Genomic DNA, 16690 nt, shown 5'->3' with positions numbered 1-16690 from the left:
CTCACCGCCTCCCCCTTGCCGGGAGGCCTAACTACTCCGCCTCAGCTGAGCCATCGCTGCAGGGCCGGGAAGGGGAGAGTGTGGCCTCTGGAGAGGTTTCGCCACCAGCGCGCACACAGCACGGGGAAAAGGAGAAGGAGGCACAGCATGGCGGCGGAACCAGCATAGGGCTTAGTTGCTGGTTGCGCCCCGCCAGCACCCCCAGAGGCTGGTGCCCTGGCGCAACATGCCACTAGGCCCTATGGCAAAGACGCCTCTGAGGCACTGTGCCCTGAATCTCTCCTTAAGTGCTCTTACAGTTACTTCACTGCAACCTTCATATAACCACCCCCTCTTCTGCCCCCAACTTTATACCTCTTTTTATTTGGTCAATATCCAAGACAGATCCTTTCAAGCCTTTTGCTGGCTGGTCTCTTCCTCTCTTGCCTGCACAGCATTCCCCGACCCTGAGTGTCATTTTATCTCCCAGCTGCATTTTTATCACCCAACTAAAAATGTGTTTGTTCTCATAATCCACTGCTGCACTTCCAGGTTGCCAAGCTTGGGGCCTTCGTGTTTCTCCTCTCTAGCAACTCCCTGCACCCACCATGGCTACTTTCCCACTTCACAATGGCTGTCAATGGCTACTAACCACAATTATTTTCTTCATCCAATTTCAGAGGCAGTGCGCTTCTGAATACTCGTTGCTTGGAATTAAATAAAGTGTGCTGTTGTAGCCACCCTGTGAACCCTAATTAAACGTGCAGCCAGGAAGGGTGGCAGGGCTCAGTGTTCAATCCTGGTGATGAAGCTTTGCCAACATGTTCCATGTCCTACCACATGGAAGCACCAGCAGGGCAGGCCTTGCAGAATCTGCCTTCCTCTCTTTTCCCACCCCACCCCCCACTGTGCCCTGACAACCCAGCCCTCCTGCCTTTTGACAGGACAGACCCCTCCAAGTCAGCAGACCTGAGATAATGTTAATTAGAAGTTGCTTGTTGCATATGAAAATGGTTGATAAAAATGTGCCCCTTGCATCAAAATAAAGTCTTGTGTTTTGTTCCAGTGGAAGCACACTGATATGAACAATATGAGTGTTGTACCAGGATTAGGGGACTAAGGGTTCAAATCCCCACTCAGCCATAAATAACAGTAAGTGACCTCAGATCAGTTATCATCTCTTAGCCTAACAGAGTTGTTGTGATGATAAAAAAGGAAGGTAACATTCATGTGTGCCACCTTGAGCTCCTTAGAGTATGATATGGGTTGGATTGTACTTTGCTTGCATTAACCCTGAGTAAACTACCTCATTTATTTATGCATTTTCTCCCCTTGAGAGTAATTAACAGATCTCTTGTCCCTCTACTCGCTGCATCCCCAGTGTATTGATTTTATACAAAGGGACTGCATAAACAAGGACTGTTATTGGGTATGAACGGCACCATACAACCACAACATCACCAGTTGTCTAATTTTCTGGAATACTGCTTTCCACTGAACACCATTGACTGAGAAGAATAGCTGGCAAAGTTAATGCTTGGTCCCTAAAAAAAGATGCAAGTATAAAGTATACTTTCTGTATTCTTAATTTCTCCTTTCCTTCCTCTGGTCTTCTAAAAGGAAACACTCCAGTGCTGAGCAATTATGTTTGTGTAAGTACTATTGAAATATGAGCTACGTCCACACATTCCTGTGCTTGAGTCTAGTCAACTCCTGATTTACAATGTCAATTTTTCAGTGGGTAAAATAGTTGTAAAGGGAGTGGGATATAGGACGGAAATTGGAGAAAGGTTAAAAGAGTAGAAAATGGTCTGAAATTGCTTCTGGACCGAATATAGGGATAGGGAACCTGTGGCTATCCATATTCTCTCTCTCTCTCTCTCTCTCTCTCTCTCTCTCTCTCTCTCTCTCTCTCTCTCTCTCTCTCTTTCTTTCTTTTTGTATGCCAATTTTCCACAGACAAAAGTCATGTTCAAAATAGCTTACAATAAATAAACCGGGATGCATTTCAAACACTACAAAAACAATTTCATCATAACAGAGCAAAACAATAACATAACAACAATTTAATAACAACAATTTTAACTTTATATTTTCTTGGATTCCATTTCCCATCTGCTCCAGCTAGCATGGCCAACGATCAGGGATAATGGGAGCTGAAGTCCTACAACATCTTCAGAAAACATCCTTCCTTAATTCCAGCATGACTTCTCCTTTCTTAGGTCTTTGCCAACAATGAAGGTGCTCTGTAATTCAATAATAATTCTATCTGGTCAAAGAAAGGAGTGGTCATGGAAGAAGATCTGCCAAGTCCAAATCTACCAGTCCCATAATAGCAGGGCAGTTGCATGGTGGAAGTGGGGCATTACTACTATTTTTTTTGTCATTACTACCATTGGAGCATCAAAGGAGTAGGGGAAAATAATTGCTTTGGACCCACTTTGACAGCTCTGGTAGAGAGTGTCTTGCCTTGTTTCCCCAAGCTTCAGATGCTTGCCTTGTATCCTATAATGGGAAAAGAAACATTTATAACTTGGGGAGGGGAAGTGGATGAAAATTTGCAGACATAAACTTCTTCTAAAGGGATGAGGTGCAAAAATTTTAGAGTGAGAACAAGGCACTTGATATACACACCAATGTCACATAAGAACACAAGAAGAGTCCCACTCAGTCAGGTCAAAGGCCAACTGTGGCGGTTCACTCCACCTGCACAGAAGCCCCAGACGTTTGACGGTCCGTTGGTACCTGCACCAACCACTGATCAATTAATCGCTGCCACCAACCAGTATATGCCTGATAATCTCTTCATTCACTCCAGTCAGGGATAATGTTGGAACAAACTGTGCTTATTGAAGTTCAGTACATAAGCGTGTGGTTTCCAAATGAATAGTTCTTATTATCTTTAATAACAAGTCTTATACCGGCCTATACCTACAGTTTTTAATCAATCACAGTTCCAGACTATCTCTCCCTTCTTCTTACCTCACTACCTCTCTCTCCCCTCAGACTCTCTCCCCCTGCCCCTCTCAGAACTCCCCGCCACCCTTTCTCAAACCTCCAAAAAACCAACCACCTCCTCTTCTCAGGGTGGGTTTATATAATCCTCCTAACTCCGCCCCCTAGGCTTCTAACTGGCTAATCCCTTTAACTCCTTCTATGCTGTCCCTAAATTTGGGGTGATTGTCACACCAACATAGTAGAGTAGCCTGCTCTAACAGGGACCAACCAGACACCTATGGGAGGCATACAAGCAGAACCTGAGAACAATATTCTTCTCCCAACTTGTGATTCCCAGTACCTGTTATACACAGGTGGTACAAAGCTGATTAGGACTGTGATGGATACAGGCATGAAACATCAGAAACATATTTTTGCTTGGAAAACTGGTTGGTGGGCAGGCCTTTGTAGCACACAGTGTCTTTTTTATGTGTAGGCAAGTTCTCAATCTTCACTTCAGAGCCAACAAGCCCATCACATCATTGTAGGCTGATCTTTAGAGCAATTTTCTAATATGAGAAGATTGGAGACTGAGGAGTCAGCAAAGATGAAGGGATCAGCTCTTCTCTACATGCCCACCCCAAATCTTATGCATACCCTTTAGCGTAGTCAGGAATGAAACAAGAGAAGTGTAGTCTGGGATCATTTAGATTTGGCAGAGGATCCTAGCTGTGATAGAAGGATACTGACAAGCTGGAACATGTCCAAAGGAGGGCAACCAAAATGGTCAAAGGCCTGGAAACAATGCCTTATGAGGAACGGCTTAGGGAGCTGGGCATGTTTAGCCTGGAGAAGAGAAGATTAAGGGGCGATGTGATATATTCAAATATATTAAAGGATGTCATATAGAAGAGGGTGAAAGGTTGTTTTCTGCTGCTCCAGAGAAGCAAACACGGAGCAATGGATTCAAGCTACAAGAAAGAAGATTCCACCTAAACATTAGGAAGAACTTCCTGACAGTAAGAGCTGTTCGACAGTGGAATTTGCTGCCAAGGAGTGTGGTGGAGTCTCCTTCTTTGGAGGTCTTTAAGCCATCTGTCAGGAATGCTTTGATGGTGTTTCCTGCTTGGCAGGGGGTTGTACTGGATGGCCCTTGTGGTCTCTTCCAACTCTATGATTCTATGATTTACTGAGGCCTATGAGACCAATTTCTATTTTTGATGTTCTAGACTTACTTATCCTTTTCCCCTTCCACCTGATTTACTTCTTTCTTTGGCTTCATCTTTGCTCATTTACAGCTGAAACAGCCTGTGATAATGATGCTTCCTTGTAATATTTCTTCCTTTATTTTCAGTGATGGAGAACCAGACAAATGTGAATGATTTTATCCTCATGGGTCTGACTAATGTCCCTGGGCGGAAAACCACCTTCTTCATCATCTTCTTGTTTGTCTACTTTGTTAGCATGGTGGGGAATGCCATCATTTTACTCATAGCACTGGTTGAGCCACGTCTGCACATCCCCATGTACTTCTTTCTTGGGAACCTCTCTTGCCTTGACATATGCTACTCCACAGTCACTGTACCAAAGATGTTGACAGGCTTCCTCTTTGGATACCAGAAAATCTCTTTTATTGGATGCCTGACACAGCTTCATTTTTTCCACTTCCTGGGTAGCAGTGAAGCTTTACTGCTGGGTGTCATGGCCTATGACCGCTATGTAGCAATATGTAACCCACTGCGTTACACTGTCATCATGAACAAGAAGACTTGCCTTTTCTTGGCCATGGCTACCTGGACCACGGGATTCCTCCATGCTCTCATGCACACCATAATGACGTCTCGGGTTCATTTCTGTGGCCCTAACATAGTCCAGCACTTCTTCTGTGACATTAAACCCCTTTTGAGATTGGCGTGCTGTAGCACCACTCTTAACCTCCAGCTCCTCAACATAGTTACAGGCCTAATTGTTGTGCTCCCTTTCCTCCTAACATTTCTCTCATACACCTACATCCTCTCCTTCATCTTCTTAAAAGTAAAGTCTAAGGAAAGCAGAGCAAAAGCCTTCTCCACATGTGCCTCACATATCACAGTTGTGACTCTTTTCTATGCTGGGGCGATCTTGACTTATGTCCCCCCCTCCTCAGGAGAATCCCTAAAGCAAGAAATCATGGTCACTCTTATGTACACTGTTGTCACTCCAGTTCTGAATCCTCTGATTTACACTCTAAGGAATCAAAAAGTGAAAACTGCTATTAAGAAATTAATAAATCAAAAGTGCAGACCTTAAATATGGACTTAATTGTTTGTTATTGCCCTTGTTTCAGAGAACTGATATTGGCCATGGAAGGTCATAAGATGCAGCTAGGCACAGAGAATGTCAAAAGATCCTCATAACCACTTTTAGGCTTTCCTGTGTTGAACTAAGGGAGGGGGCCATCTATAGCTGGATTCTTTATTGGTGGATGGGATATTTTCATGCAATGGGCATGAATTCTGTAAATCTTTTTTATCAGATCAAATCCACAGTTCTTTTATATTGCACCTTTATAAGCTGTTGGATAGATGTGGTCTCTGAAACTGGTTCAACCTCACAAAAGGTGTACAATAGGGATGTAGAACAATCCAGGTGCTGTTGGACTGTACCTCCAATAATCCCAGACATCATTGCCAATAACCAAAGAATATGAGAGTTGTGGTCCAAGAACAAATGGAGAGCTAATGCTTCCCATCCTTGGTCTACAGCTTTTCACAATGAATCATTATGGTGATTCCCCTTTCCTGTACACACCTAAAAATGTATGTAACACAGAGATAAAGCCAACATGCCTTTAAAACATGCATACCATGTGAGCATGCCTGTAGGGTTTGGCTGTAGATCTTAGCCAAGTGTATACTCTATGGCGAAACTGTCCGCTGCAATGTAATGCAGGTAAGATCTTTGGGGTAGATCTTGATTGATGGAAGGCATGGTCCTTATTCAATGTTGAAAACAAAAATCATTTCATTTGGATGTATGTTACAGGTCCTCCTCATCTCCTTGGGGTAGATCTTGATTGATGGAAGGCATGGTCCTTATTCAATGTTGAAAACAAAAATCATTTCATTTGGATGTATGTTACAGGTCCTCCTCATCTCCTTGGGGTAGATCTTGATTGATGGAAGGCATGGTCCTTATTCAATGTTGAAAACAAAAATCATTTCATTTGGATGTATGTTACAGGTCCTCCTCATCTCAGGAGCAACCCCCTTTGAAAATACTTCCAGCAGCTGGGCTGGGTGTTAATGGTCATACCCAGTGTGTTTGCCAAACCTATTAAATCTGTAATGAAAAAAAGTTGTACCCTTATTTGGCCCCCAAAATTATTATTGTGTATTGATTGGTTCTTTTCCTAAATCAGGGGACATCAGGGTAGTGGTGGTGCCTTGGCACATGAGGAGAAAATCCGAACGCAGCTTCCAAGGCACAAATACAATTACATTATGATGTATTCTGTACTCAATAATGTGGGCCTTATAAAAGAATATTCTAAAAATAATATTGGTCATTAAAAACAGTTTGGCAGAATTTATTGATTCTACAAATTGTGTTCTCAAAAGCACAATTTATATTCTCAAAGGCACACAGTGTTTATTTTCTCAAAACCAAGAGATTTATAGACTCTATTCCCACATGAGGAGGCACTAAATTAATGAATGTAGCTGATTTCCCCAATGACAGCCAACAATCTTTAACAAGCTGAGCACATGTTGCATGACTTTGAGCTGAAAACACAATGGCGCTGCCACTCTAAAGAAGACCAGACTATCTTCAAATGGCTGCCTCCAAGAGAAGAACTACACCTTTTTCTGGAAAGGAGGAGAAGAACCATTCAGAAGAACCATGTATTCATGCATAGGCTTTACAATGAGGAACACCCTTCTGTCTGTGATAGAACTGCCAACCAAGGGCTCAGAACACTTGTTTTACCTCTGACTCTCAACCACAGTTAACACAGACATTTCCAAACTGTGTTGCAACACGTTAGTGTGTTGGCTGCAGTGTGTAGGTGTGTCATGCAAATGCTCCCTGACCTCCTTCTGGGGCTACAAGGGCTACAAATGTGTTAGTTCAACCTATGGTTTGCTAGTAAACTTAATTACTGTATCACATGTTGCATACTAAGTCTTAGGCTTACAAATTCATGTGGGGCCACACAGCAATCAGAGTGTATTTCTTTTGTCTCCTTTAAATACTTCCTTCATACCACTTAACATCAGTCTCATGTTCAATCATCTAATGGAAAAGCGAATTCATCAAGGTAGGCACCATCTGCAGCTTGAAAGAACACATTACTGTATACTGTATATAGCTGGATGTTAATCAAGCAATTTATGTTCATCCGATTCTTTACTCCCAGGGTGAAATTATACATGTTTGTGCTTACAGTCTGCTTTTGTGAAAACTGCAGCTGATAAACCTGAGTAAAGAACACAATAGAAAAATGAAATGCTCATGATGATAAAGTAAAGCAAAGGGTTGAAACCAGTGCTACTGCTAGTAAGAAAAGACCATTTGAAGTTAATGAACATAACTTGGGTTCAATCATTTAAATGGGTGTTTGCTGCAACTCAAATAATTGAATTGGCAAACATTAATCTTGATCAATGCTATTTGTAACTATTCTTTGTCAAAATGTGGATTTCAGATGATTCTGAAAGAGTCATACTGAAAGGAGAATAGAGGGACAACTTTGCTGTAGTTATTTATGTAATGATATGCTATAATGTGAGTGTCTATTTCTGGGGCTGGGAGGGGATGGCAATAAAGTTGTCCCTGATTTGACTCAAAATACTGTTTCTTGACTGTTATTCATCAGACAGGTTTGAGGGTTGTGTGACACCTGGGCACCCAAGTAATGATTATGGTTGTAGGAAATATAAAGTAATTTCCCTATAAAGAATGTAAGTGGGTTTAGAATTAGACTGGGTTTTATCTGCTTATGTCTGTAGAGATTTCTGATATAGGTAAGTGACTTGAATGGTACTCACCTACCTTTCTTTCTCCCTGCTGTCTTTTAGTGACAAAGAACCAAACAGAGGTGAGAGAATTCATCTTGATGGGCCTGACTAATCTCTGGGCTCTTCAGTGTACATTCTTTGCCATCTTCCTGATGATGTATTTAGCCAGCCTGCTGGGGAATGCAGCTATTGTGCTTGTTGCAATAGTTGAACCAAAGCTGCATACCCCCATGTACTTTTTTCTTGGAAACCTTTCCTGCCTTGACATCTTCTTTACCACAACTACAGTTCCAAAGATGCTAGCTGGATTTCTGTTGCCAGTCCAAACCATTTCCTTTGCTAGCTGCATGGCCCAGCTCCACTTTTTCCATTTCTTGGGCAGCAGCGAAGCCATTCTTCTTGGAGTAATGGCATTTGATCGCTATGTAGCAATATGCAATCCTTTGCGTTACACCATCATCATGCGCAAGCAGGTCTGCCAACTCCACTGCCTTTTTTCATGCCCTGATGCATGCGATGGCAACTGCCCGTTTGCCCTTCTGTGGGCCCAATCACATTGAACACTTTTTTTGTGAAATCAAGCCTTTGCTGAAACTGGCCTGTGGTAGTACCCACCTGAACCTCTTGCTTCTTAATATTGTAACCAGTTGCATTGTCATGGGACCTTTCATTGCCACACTCCTCTCATACTTCTACATTATCATTTTTCTTCTCTTCAAAGTACAATCCCAAACTGGTCGGCAGAAAGCCTTCTCCACCTGTGGATCCCATCTGATGGTGGTTGGATTGATGTACGTGCCAGTGTTGTTTAACTACATGCTTCCTTCTGTGGGTAATGCTTCTCAAAGGGATATGATAGTGACCCTCATATACAGTGCTGTTACACCAGTTTTGAACCCACTTATCTATACACTGAGAAACCAGGAAGTCAAAACTGCCTTGTTGAAGATTATGGGAAGAAAGTTTTTTACATTTCACTGAAAGGTAATGATAAGAAGAGACTTCTTCATTGATCGTACTCTATGAAATGTGACCACCAGAGGAATAACTCAAACTGCTGCAGTATTGCAAGAGAAAGAAAATTGGCTTTTTTACTTTGTGGGACATCACTGCAGGTCTCTGATATCAGACATAATATTTTGTTTCAATTCATAAGTCCAATTCAAGGTTTTGATCTATACAGCCTTAAACAGATTAGAACTGAAATATCTTGAGAACTGCCTCTTCCCATATGAACTGACCCAAACCAGGCAATCTTCATCTGAAGCCCTTCTTCACGTGACTCCTCCATGAGACCTTTCTTTATGGGCCTTCCCCATGAGAGGTCTGAAGGATACTGTTATCCAGTGGCTTCTCATTTGTGGAATGCTCTGCTCAATGAGGTTTGTCTAGTGCCTTCATTATACACCTCTCCAACCATGATTTTGACTGATTGACACCAGAAATCCTTTTAAATGTGTTGAAGGATTGGGTGGGCAAGAGAGGGGGATTATTGGTTTTGTTTTGTTGTTATTGTTATTGTTATATTTTTGTGGTTTTTGGTGTATTATTATGTTGATAATCTCCCTGAGATCTGCAAATGCAGACTCTCCAAGTGTCCCTATTTTCCAGGGACATCCCTGATTTAGAGAAGTCATCCTGGTTTTTGATATGATCCCAGAATCTCCCACTTCTCCTTAAGACGTCCCTGTTTTCATTGGAGAAATATTGGAGGGTATCCGACCCCTGAGCCATCTGACGGCAATCTGTATAGGAAAGTTATTTTAATGTTTAACGTTTTATTATGATTTATGTATGTTTGGAGCTTCCCAGAGTGGCTGGGGCAACCCAGTAAGATGTGTGGGGTATAAATAGTAAAATTATCATTATGGAATGGGATGTCCCTATTTTCATTGGAGAAATGTTGGAGGGTGGTATAAAATTTAATAAATAAATACAAATAAACAAATTGAGGATCTTTGTCTGAACCTTGCATCACTTTTAACAGCCTAACAGAACAATCATAGTATTTAACAAGTGTTTTCCCAAAAATATTCCGGAAAACATTATGAACACTTTTCCAGTTTAACTTAACACAAGTCCATTATAACTTAATAACTCTACCACAACTTACTTGGTGGTTTTCAATCAAGTATTGAAGTTTTATACTGAGCTCACCAAAATTATTTGGATGGGAAGGCATATAGGAAATGAAAGTTGAGGTGAAATCTCCATATTTGCAATGGTATTATGAGACATGATGAAATCAACCAATATGATATATTCCTTTAGTTGTCAACAATACCCATTTGCTGCCTACAAAGAACAAACTGATGCACCTTTTTTGAAACTAATAAATGGATACAGATCTGATATATAAAAAAGGCAAAGTGAAGAAACCAATGGGTAAAAAAGAAGAAGGATTCACTGTTAGTGGCCTGAAAAGAAAAGAAAAACAAAAGAATTTCAAAGATGGACTCCAACATGAAATTTCATAGCTGGAATTCATCAGCAAGTTTGCTTAAACAAGCTCAATATTTTCTCTCCCACTCTAGACAATATCATATAAAACAAACAATTAACATACCACCCCGAAAGACCATATTAATCATTTCTGTTTTCAAAAACAAAGGAATTCTCATATGACATGAAAAATCTCCAAAGGTTTTGGTTTTTTCTCCTAAAGGTTTTTCTTTTCCAAGGGAGAGTAGATGTGATAAAATTAGCACACTCAAAAGTATACAAAAAAGCTATATCTCTCCTCTGCTTTAATATGAGTGCAGGCAAACTGATGATAACATCTCACTCTGGTTCTGTGGATTTTAATCTATTTACAAGTTGAATATCTAGACTGAACGAAGTATATAGTTTGCTAAGGTAAGAGCTGCAGCAGCAAGCAACTTACAGTATTTAAAAAGATTTTAAAAATGCATTCAGTATGTGGATCCATTAACTATAGGGTTGCCATATTTCACAAAGTTGAGCTGTTTTTAAACAAACTCCAAGATCATTGAGCTTTTTTCTTTCTTTTTCTTTTACAAAAACACAAAAATCTCATAATTTTTGGTCAACTAATCTAAGATCCAGTACAAAGCATCTCTAGGAAATGACCCCGGGACGTCAATTTCACCTTTGAAATCCCAGTAATGAAATCCTGGGAAAATCCAGACATATGGCAGCCCTAATTAACTGCCATCTGCTTAGCAGATTTCAGATACCTTCCTACCTCTATTCTCCTCTATTGGTTGCATCACAGAATTAAAGAAATAAATGAGTTAAAACTTAGGAGTACAGTTCCCACAGTGGAAAAAGTGGAATAGATGTGGGAAATGATACAAAGCATGATTTTTACGGTCTGCGCATGTAAAACGTCTCATTTTCTGTCTCATAGTAATACTGTTGTGCTAGTCCTCAATATTAATAATTACTTCAGCAATTAAGAATTGATCTTCAGCAATTAACAGTTTTAAACACTTGTCTCCATGCCAAGTAAAAATCTTTATCTGATTAAATGTTGCCTAATAACTAGTGGGGAATCTGTGGAGATGCAACTTGATGGAGCTACCCAAAATACATAGCTATGGTCAAATCCGCACTATACATCTAAAGCACATGCACTGCACATTTAAAGCACATGACTTCTCTCAAAGAACCCTGGGAAGTATAAGTTATTAGGAGTGCTAGAAATGGTAGCTCTGAGATGGGGGGGGCTATAGTTCCTACAATTTTTGGGGTGAAGAATGTGTTTCAAATGTGGGCTGAACATGCTTTAGGTGTACAACATGGATTTTCCATAAATTTCACTATCTTTCATTTTTTATGTCTTAAAATGCTTCCTTTGCATGCAACTGAGGCAATGAATTTCCCATGTTTGCAGCTGCCCCATTGTACTGTAACTTTAAGTACAGTTTGATGTTGAGCAACTTCGCAGGTAATAATGTTTAACTCAATGTCTTTTTAAGTTTCTCTTGGGGGGGGGGGAGTGACATCAAACTTCCCATAATGACACAGCTACAGGGGCCAGTTAAAGTGGCTCATCTGAATCAACAAGAATAAACCTTTTCTAGTTTATGCAACATTTGTTGTTTTTGTTATTTTGTTATATTGTTACACATTTAACAAATAAAAGGAAGGGGGAACAAAAAGAAACATGGGACACATCTGAAGAAGCCAGTTTGGTTGTTCAGTCAGCACTCTGGTGAGGTGAGTCTTTTAGGATATGTATATGAAATGAAAGGGGGGCATAAAACCACAGACCAATGCAATAGATAGCCCAAGCATGTAAGGGTGATGTAAGGCAGGTTTACAAAGGTTGCTAAAACAATGACAAAGCAATGCAAAGTGGTTCAGAGCAAGAAGAAGAAGTGAGGGGCACATTCATTGCTTGTACAAGACACAGACAGTGAAGTGTTAACAGGTGATGGAGAGAAGGTGCAACTACTACTACTACTACTACTACTACTACTATTGCTTTGCACTTCTCCCACAGGGGGAATGGTGTTCTCCTTGGGAATTGTGTGTGTGTGTGTGTGTGTGTGTGTGTGTGTGTGTGTAGGATAGAGGAGACTGAAACAAACTCAATTTATACAAAACGTGATCTGATCATTCAATATGTCACTAACTGTGTTTCTCTAATTCAGGGGCGGCCAATGCAGTATGCACCAGAAGATGCTATTACTCACTCCATTCTTGAACAAACTGGCTAGAGCTAGTGGCAGTTGGAGTCCAACAACATCTTGAGGGCACAACTTTGACTACCCCTGCTCTAATGCAAATTCATCACTCTTTGGGGAATGACAGAGTGAGATAAATGCCACATCAGATGTCTTCCATCCTGCATTCAGCATTCTACTTAGAATCACGAAGATGGAAGAAATGATGGTAATCCAAAACTCTGGACTTCTGCTTAAATACTACATACTTTGAAAATAATCTTCATGCCTTTCTTTCTCATATTGCTTTCCTTAAAATTAATTTAAAAACTCACCAGGGGAAAGAAGCCTTGTCAAATTGCCTTCATGGCTTCATTCCCAACACCACAATCCATTGTCTTTCAATTCATTCATCACTGCAGTACATTCTCTTCTAGTTCTATTCTAGAACCACTGGCCTATTTCCCCCCATTTTTTTTTATTTGAACAGAGATGGGGAACCAGACAGAGGTCCATGAGTTCGTTCTCTTGGGTATAGCAAATGACCACAGACAGCAACACATGCTTTTCACAGTCTTCCTGCTGCTCTATGTGGCCTGCTTGCTAGGAAATGGGGCCATTTTGGCAGTAGTCCTGGTTGAGCAACGCCTTCACACCCCCATGTATTTTTTCCTTGGAAACCTCTCTTGCCTGGATATATGTTGCTCCACAGTTACTGTACCCAAAATGCTGAATGGCTTCCTAAAGAGGCACAACACTATCTCCTTTATTGGTTGCCTGACTCAACTGCACTTCTTCCACTTCCTGGGCAGCAGTGAAGGCATGCTTCTGGGAGTCATGGCATATGACCGCTATGTGGCCATATGCAACCCTCTGCGTTACACCATCATCATGAATAAATGGGCTTGTATTGCACTAGCTGTGGCTACCTGGGCCGCGGGCTTCTTTCATGCCCTAATGCACACAGTAGTCACTTCCCGGCTGTGGTTCTGCGGCCCCAATATTATCCAGCACTTTTTCTGTGACATCAAGCCCCTGCTAGAATTGGCTTGCAGTAGCACTGCCCTCAACATGACCCTCCTCAATGTTGTCACAAGCTGCATTGCTCTAGGTTCCTTCTTCCTCACTCTCCTTTCTTATCTCTATATCATCTCCTTCCTCTTCTTCAAAGTCCAGTCATGGCAGAGCCGTTGGAAGGCCTTCTCAACCTGTGCTTCTCACCTAACAGTGGTAGCACTTTTGTATGTTCCAGTTATTTTCAACTACATGCTTGCCTCTACTGGTGAACCTTCTGAAAGAGAAATGAGCATCACTCTGCTATACAGTGTCGTCACACCTGTTTTAAACCCCTTGATCTACACTTTGAGGAATCAAGAAGTAAAATCTGCTCTGAGGAAAATATTATGCAGAAAAATTATATTTCAAACCTAGGAAGCTGGGCTATACCAGAATTGGATCATTGATCTATTTGACTAACTCATGATGGCTCTCCAGGGTATAAGACAGGCAGTGGCAGAGGGAGCCGCTTGGGCACCCGGATCGGCAAACATGACATGCACCCGGGGGTGGGGCATCGCTACGTAGCGCACATGTGCGGGGTTGCTACGTGTGATGCATGCGTCATACATAGTGATGCCGCACATGCGTGCTACGTAGCGGCTTGGCGGAGGTGGCACTCCAGTGCCGTACGGACGGTGCCAGGATCCTCTGGTCATGGCTGCAGCTGTGAGCAGAGGATCCTGGCATCGTCTGTACGGCGCTGGAGTGGCGCCGGCGCCAAACTGCTGCTCGCGCTGCCACAGTGGAGTGCCGCCTTGTCACCCTCAGAGACATGGCACCAGGAACGCACTGCCCCCACCGCCCCCACGTTGCGATGCCACTGAAGACAGGGTCCTCTCCTAGTCCTACTTGGAGATGCTGAGGAATAAATCAAAGCAGGTAGCCTGGGCCATACTTTCGAAATTTGAGTCATACCATGTAACTTACCCACAAATGGGTCTGAACTGTTAGAAAGGAGGCAATGGTGTGGTGTCAACAACCAGGTTTGCACAAATCAGAGGTCTTGTTTAGACATGATGGTGTCCACCTGTCAGCTGCAGGGAATGATGCCTGGTTAATGGATTTGGTTGAAGACTTACAGGGCCGGTTGAAAATGTGATTGGTTTGATGGCAAGCCAAAAGTGGTTGGCTCATGTGGCAGTTTAAGCATTTGCTAGGCCTTAGTCTTGGTGGAGGACAGGCTGTCCTCTGTTCCACCAAAGGAAAGGGGTATCCCATTAAATGGATGTAGGAGGATGCCCAGGAGGGGGCTATGGTCATTGCACCCATTAAGGTGGTTCTCTTGTGGGGGTGATCCATTTTGATGTATTTTATAGGTCCTCCTGGTCTCAGGGGGCAAACCCCTTTGGAAATACTTCCAGCAGCCAGGCTGGATATTAATGGTTATGCCCAAAACTATGCCAAACCTATTAGATTTGTAATGAATAAAAGTTGTGGTCTTATTTGACCCCAAAATGTAAATGGTGTGTCTTGACTGATTCTTTTCCTAAACCAGGAATCATTGCAGGTGGTAGGGTCTGGGCACGCAACTTCTAAAGAGAGAAGAGAATGGTGTTAAGATGAAAAAATTCCTTCAGTAGCACCTTAAAGACCAACTAAGTTTTTATTTTGGTATGAGCTTTCGTGTGCATGCACACTTCTTCAGATACCTGAAGTGTGCATGCACACGAAAGCTCATACCAAAATAAAAACTTAGTTGGTCTTTAAGGTGCTACTGAAGGAATTTTTTTATTTTACTTCGATCCAGACCAACACGGCTACCTACCTGTAACCGGTGTTAAGATGGACAATCTACTAAAAATGTGAGCCTTTTTTAAAAATTATTGAAAGAGCAAACATTGGTGATGTTAACAATAATCTTGGTTAATAAAAACAATGTAGCAGAATTTATGGATTGCATAATTTTTGTATTCTCAAAAGCACACTTTGTATTCTCAAAAGCACAAATTGTTTATTTTCCTCAAAATAAAGAGCATTGTGGACTCAATTCCCAGATGAGCAATCAAGAGGCAGTAAATTAATGAATGTAGCTTATTTGCCCAACGGTGGCCAACAATCTTTAACAAGCTGGGCACATGTTGCATACGAAAAATCGCGTGGGCTCACACAGCAATCAGAGTGTTGTTGTTGTTGCTTTGTCTCCTTTAAATACTTCCTCCATACCACTTAAAGCAGTCTCAAGTTCAATGGACAAGCGGACTTATCAAAGTAGGTGCTGTCTGTAGCTTGAAAGATACACTATATAGCTGAAATGTAAAGAAATGTATGCTCATCCCATTCTTTACTCCAAGGATGAAAGTATATATATATTTGTGCTGACAGTCTGCATTTGTGGAAATCTACAGCTGACGAACCTGACTAAAGCACACAATAGAAAAATGAAATTTTAATTATGATAACAGAGAGCAAAGGCTCTTATCCAGGTTATTCATTTCAGGAAATTATACTTTGTAGTCATTTTAGGTTCCATATAAGTTGCATTAATTCTTTTTGTGAGTCTATTTTCAAGGAGGAAGTGCCCTTCCATTGCATACCTAACATTTTCCTAAGCTTCTGTTGCATATGTAGGGTGACTGGGAAATTAGTAATTATTTTTTAGACATTAGTTAAAGGATTTCTGTATTTCTAAAGTCTTTAAAAGTTGTTACGCACCTTTGTTGTGGGTCTTCTTTGCAAGGAGGGAGAGAACTCTGTTGCAACAGAGAGAGAAAAAACTTCATTGCTTTCCAACCCCACAGAGTCACACGAGGGAGCCAACAAAGCCAAAGCAAAACCGCTATGGAGTGGGTGGGGTTGACTGGGCAGCCCAGGCTTATTTCTCCGAGGCTCGGAGCTTCAATGGCTCTGGACCCATGGTTCCCAACATGGGGCACATGCCCCACAAGGGGGCAATTTGATTGTTAAGAGGGGGAAATTTGAGAATGAATTAGACCAAGTTAATAGGAGTTCACTTTTTGAATAAGAATTATATGTCACCGGGGGGGGGGGAGCAATCAAGATTTTAGAGATGCTTAGGTGGGACATAGCCCCCCCCCCAAAAGTTGGGAACCTCTGTTCTAGGGGCTTTACCCAGGGCAAAATTCC

General features: G+C 41.7%; 2 protein-coding genes and 1 pseudogene across 2 annotated transcripts; all 3 read left to right on the top strand.

Annotated features, from left to right (window-relative positions):
- The first annotated feature begins 4272 nt into the window (after positions 1-4272).
- LOC118077905 (olfactory receptor 12D1-like) lies at positions 4273-5205 on the top strand. Its single transcript, XM_035101627.3, has one exon. The coding sequence runs from the start codon at positions 4273-4275 to the stop codon at positions 5203-5205; it is 933 nt and encodes a 310-aa protein (XP_034957518.3).
- Positions 5206-7897: 2692 nt separating this feature from the next.
- Positions 7898-8897, top strand: LOC118077904 (olfactory receptor 12D1-like; annotated as a pseudogene).
- Positions 8898-13039: 4142 nt separating this feature from the next.
- On the top strand, positions 13040-13978 carry LOC118077903 (olfactory receptor 12D1-like). Its single transcript, XM_035101626.2, has one exon. The coding sequence runs from the start codon at positions 13040-13042 to the stop codon at positions 13976-13978; it is 939 nt and encodes a 312-aa protein (XP_034957517.2).
- Positions 13979-16690: the final 2712 nt, after the last annotated feature.

Source organism: Zootoca vivipara, chromosome 12, assembly GCF_965207765.1.
Source record: "Zootoca vivipara chromosome 12, rZooViv2.hap1.1, whole genome shotgun sequence".
In the NCBI taxonomy this organism is placed as follows: Eukaryota; Metazoa; Chordata; class Lepidosauria; order Squamata; family Lacertidae; genus Zootoca; species Zootoca vivipara.
This window is presented reverse-complemented; position numbering and strand designations above follow the sequence as displayed.

Coding starts and splice junctions, on each gene's coding strand:
- LOC118077905 (XM_035101627.3), top strand. CDS start 4,273: ATGGAGAACCAGACAAATGTGAATGATTTTATCCTCATGGGTCTGACT.
- LOC118077903 (XM_035101626.2), top strand. CDS start 13,040: ATGGGGAACCAGACAGAGGTCCATGAGTTCGTTCTCTTGGGTATAGCA.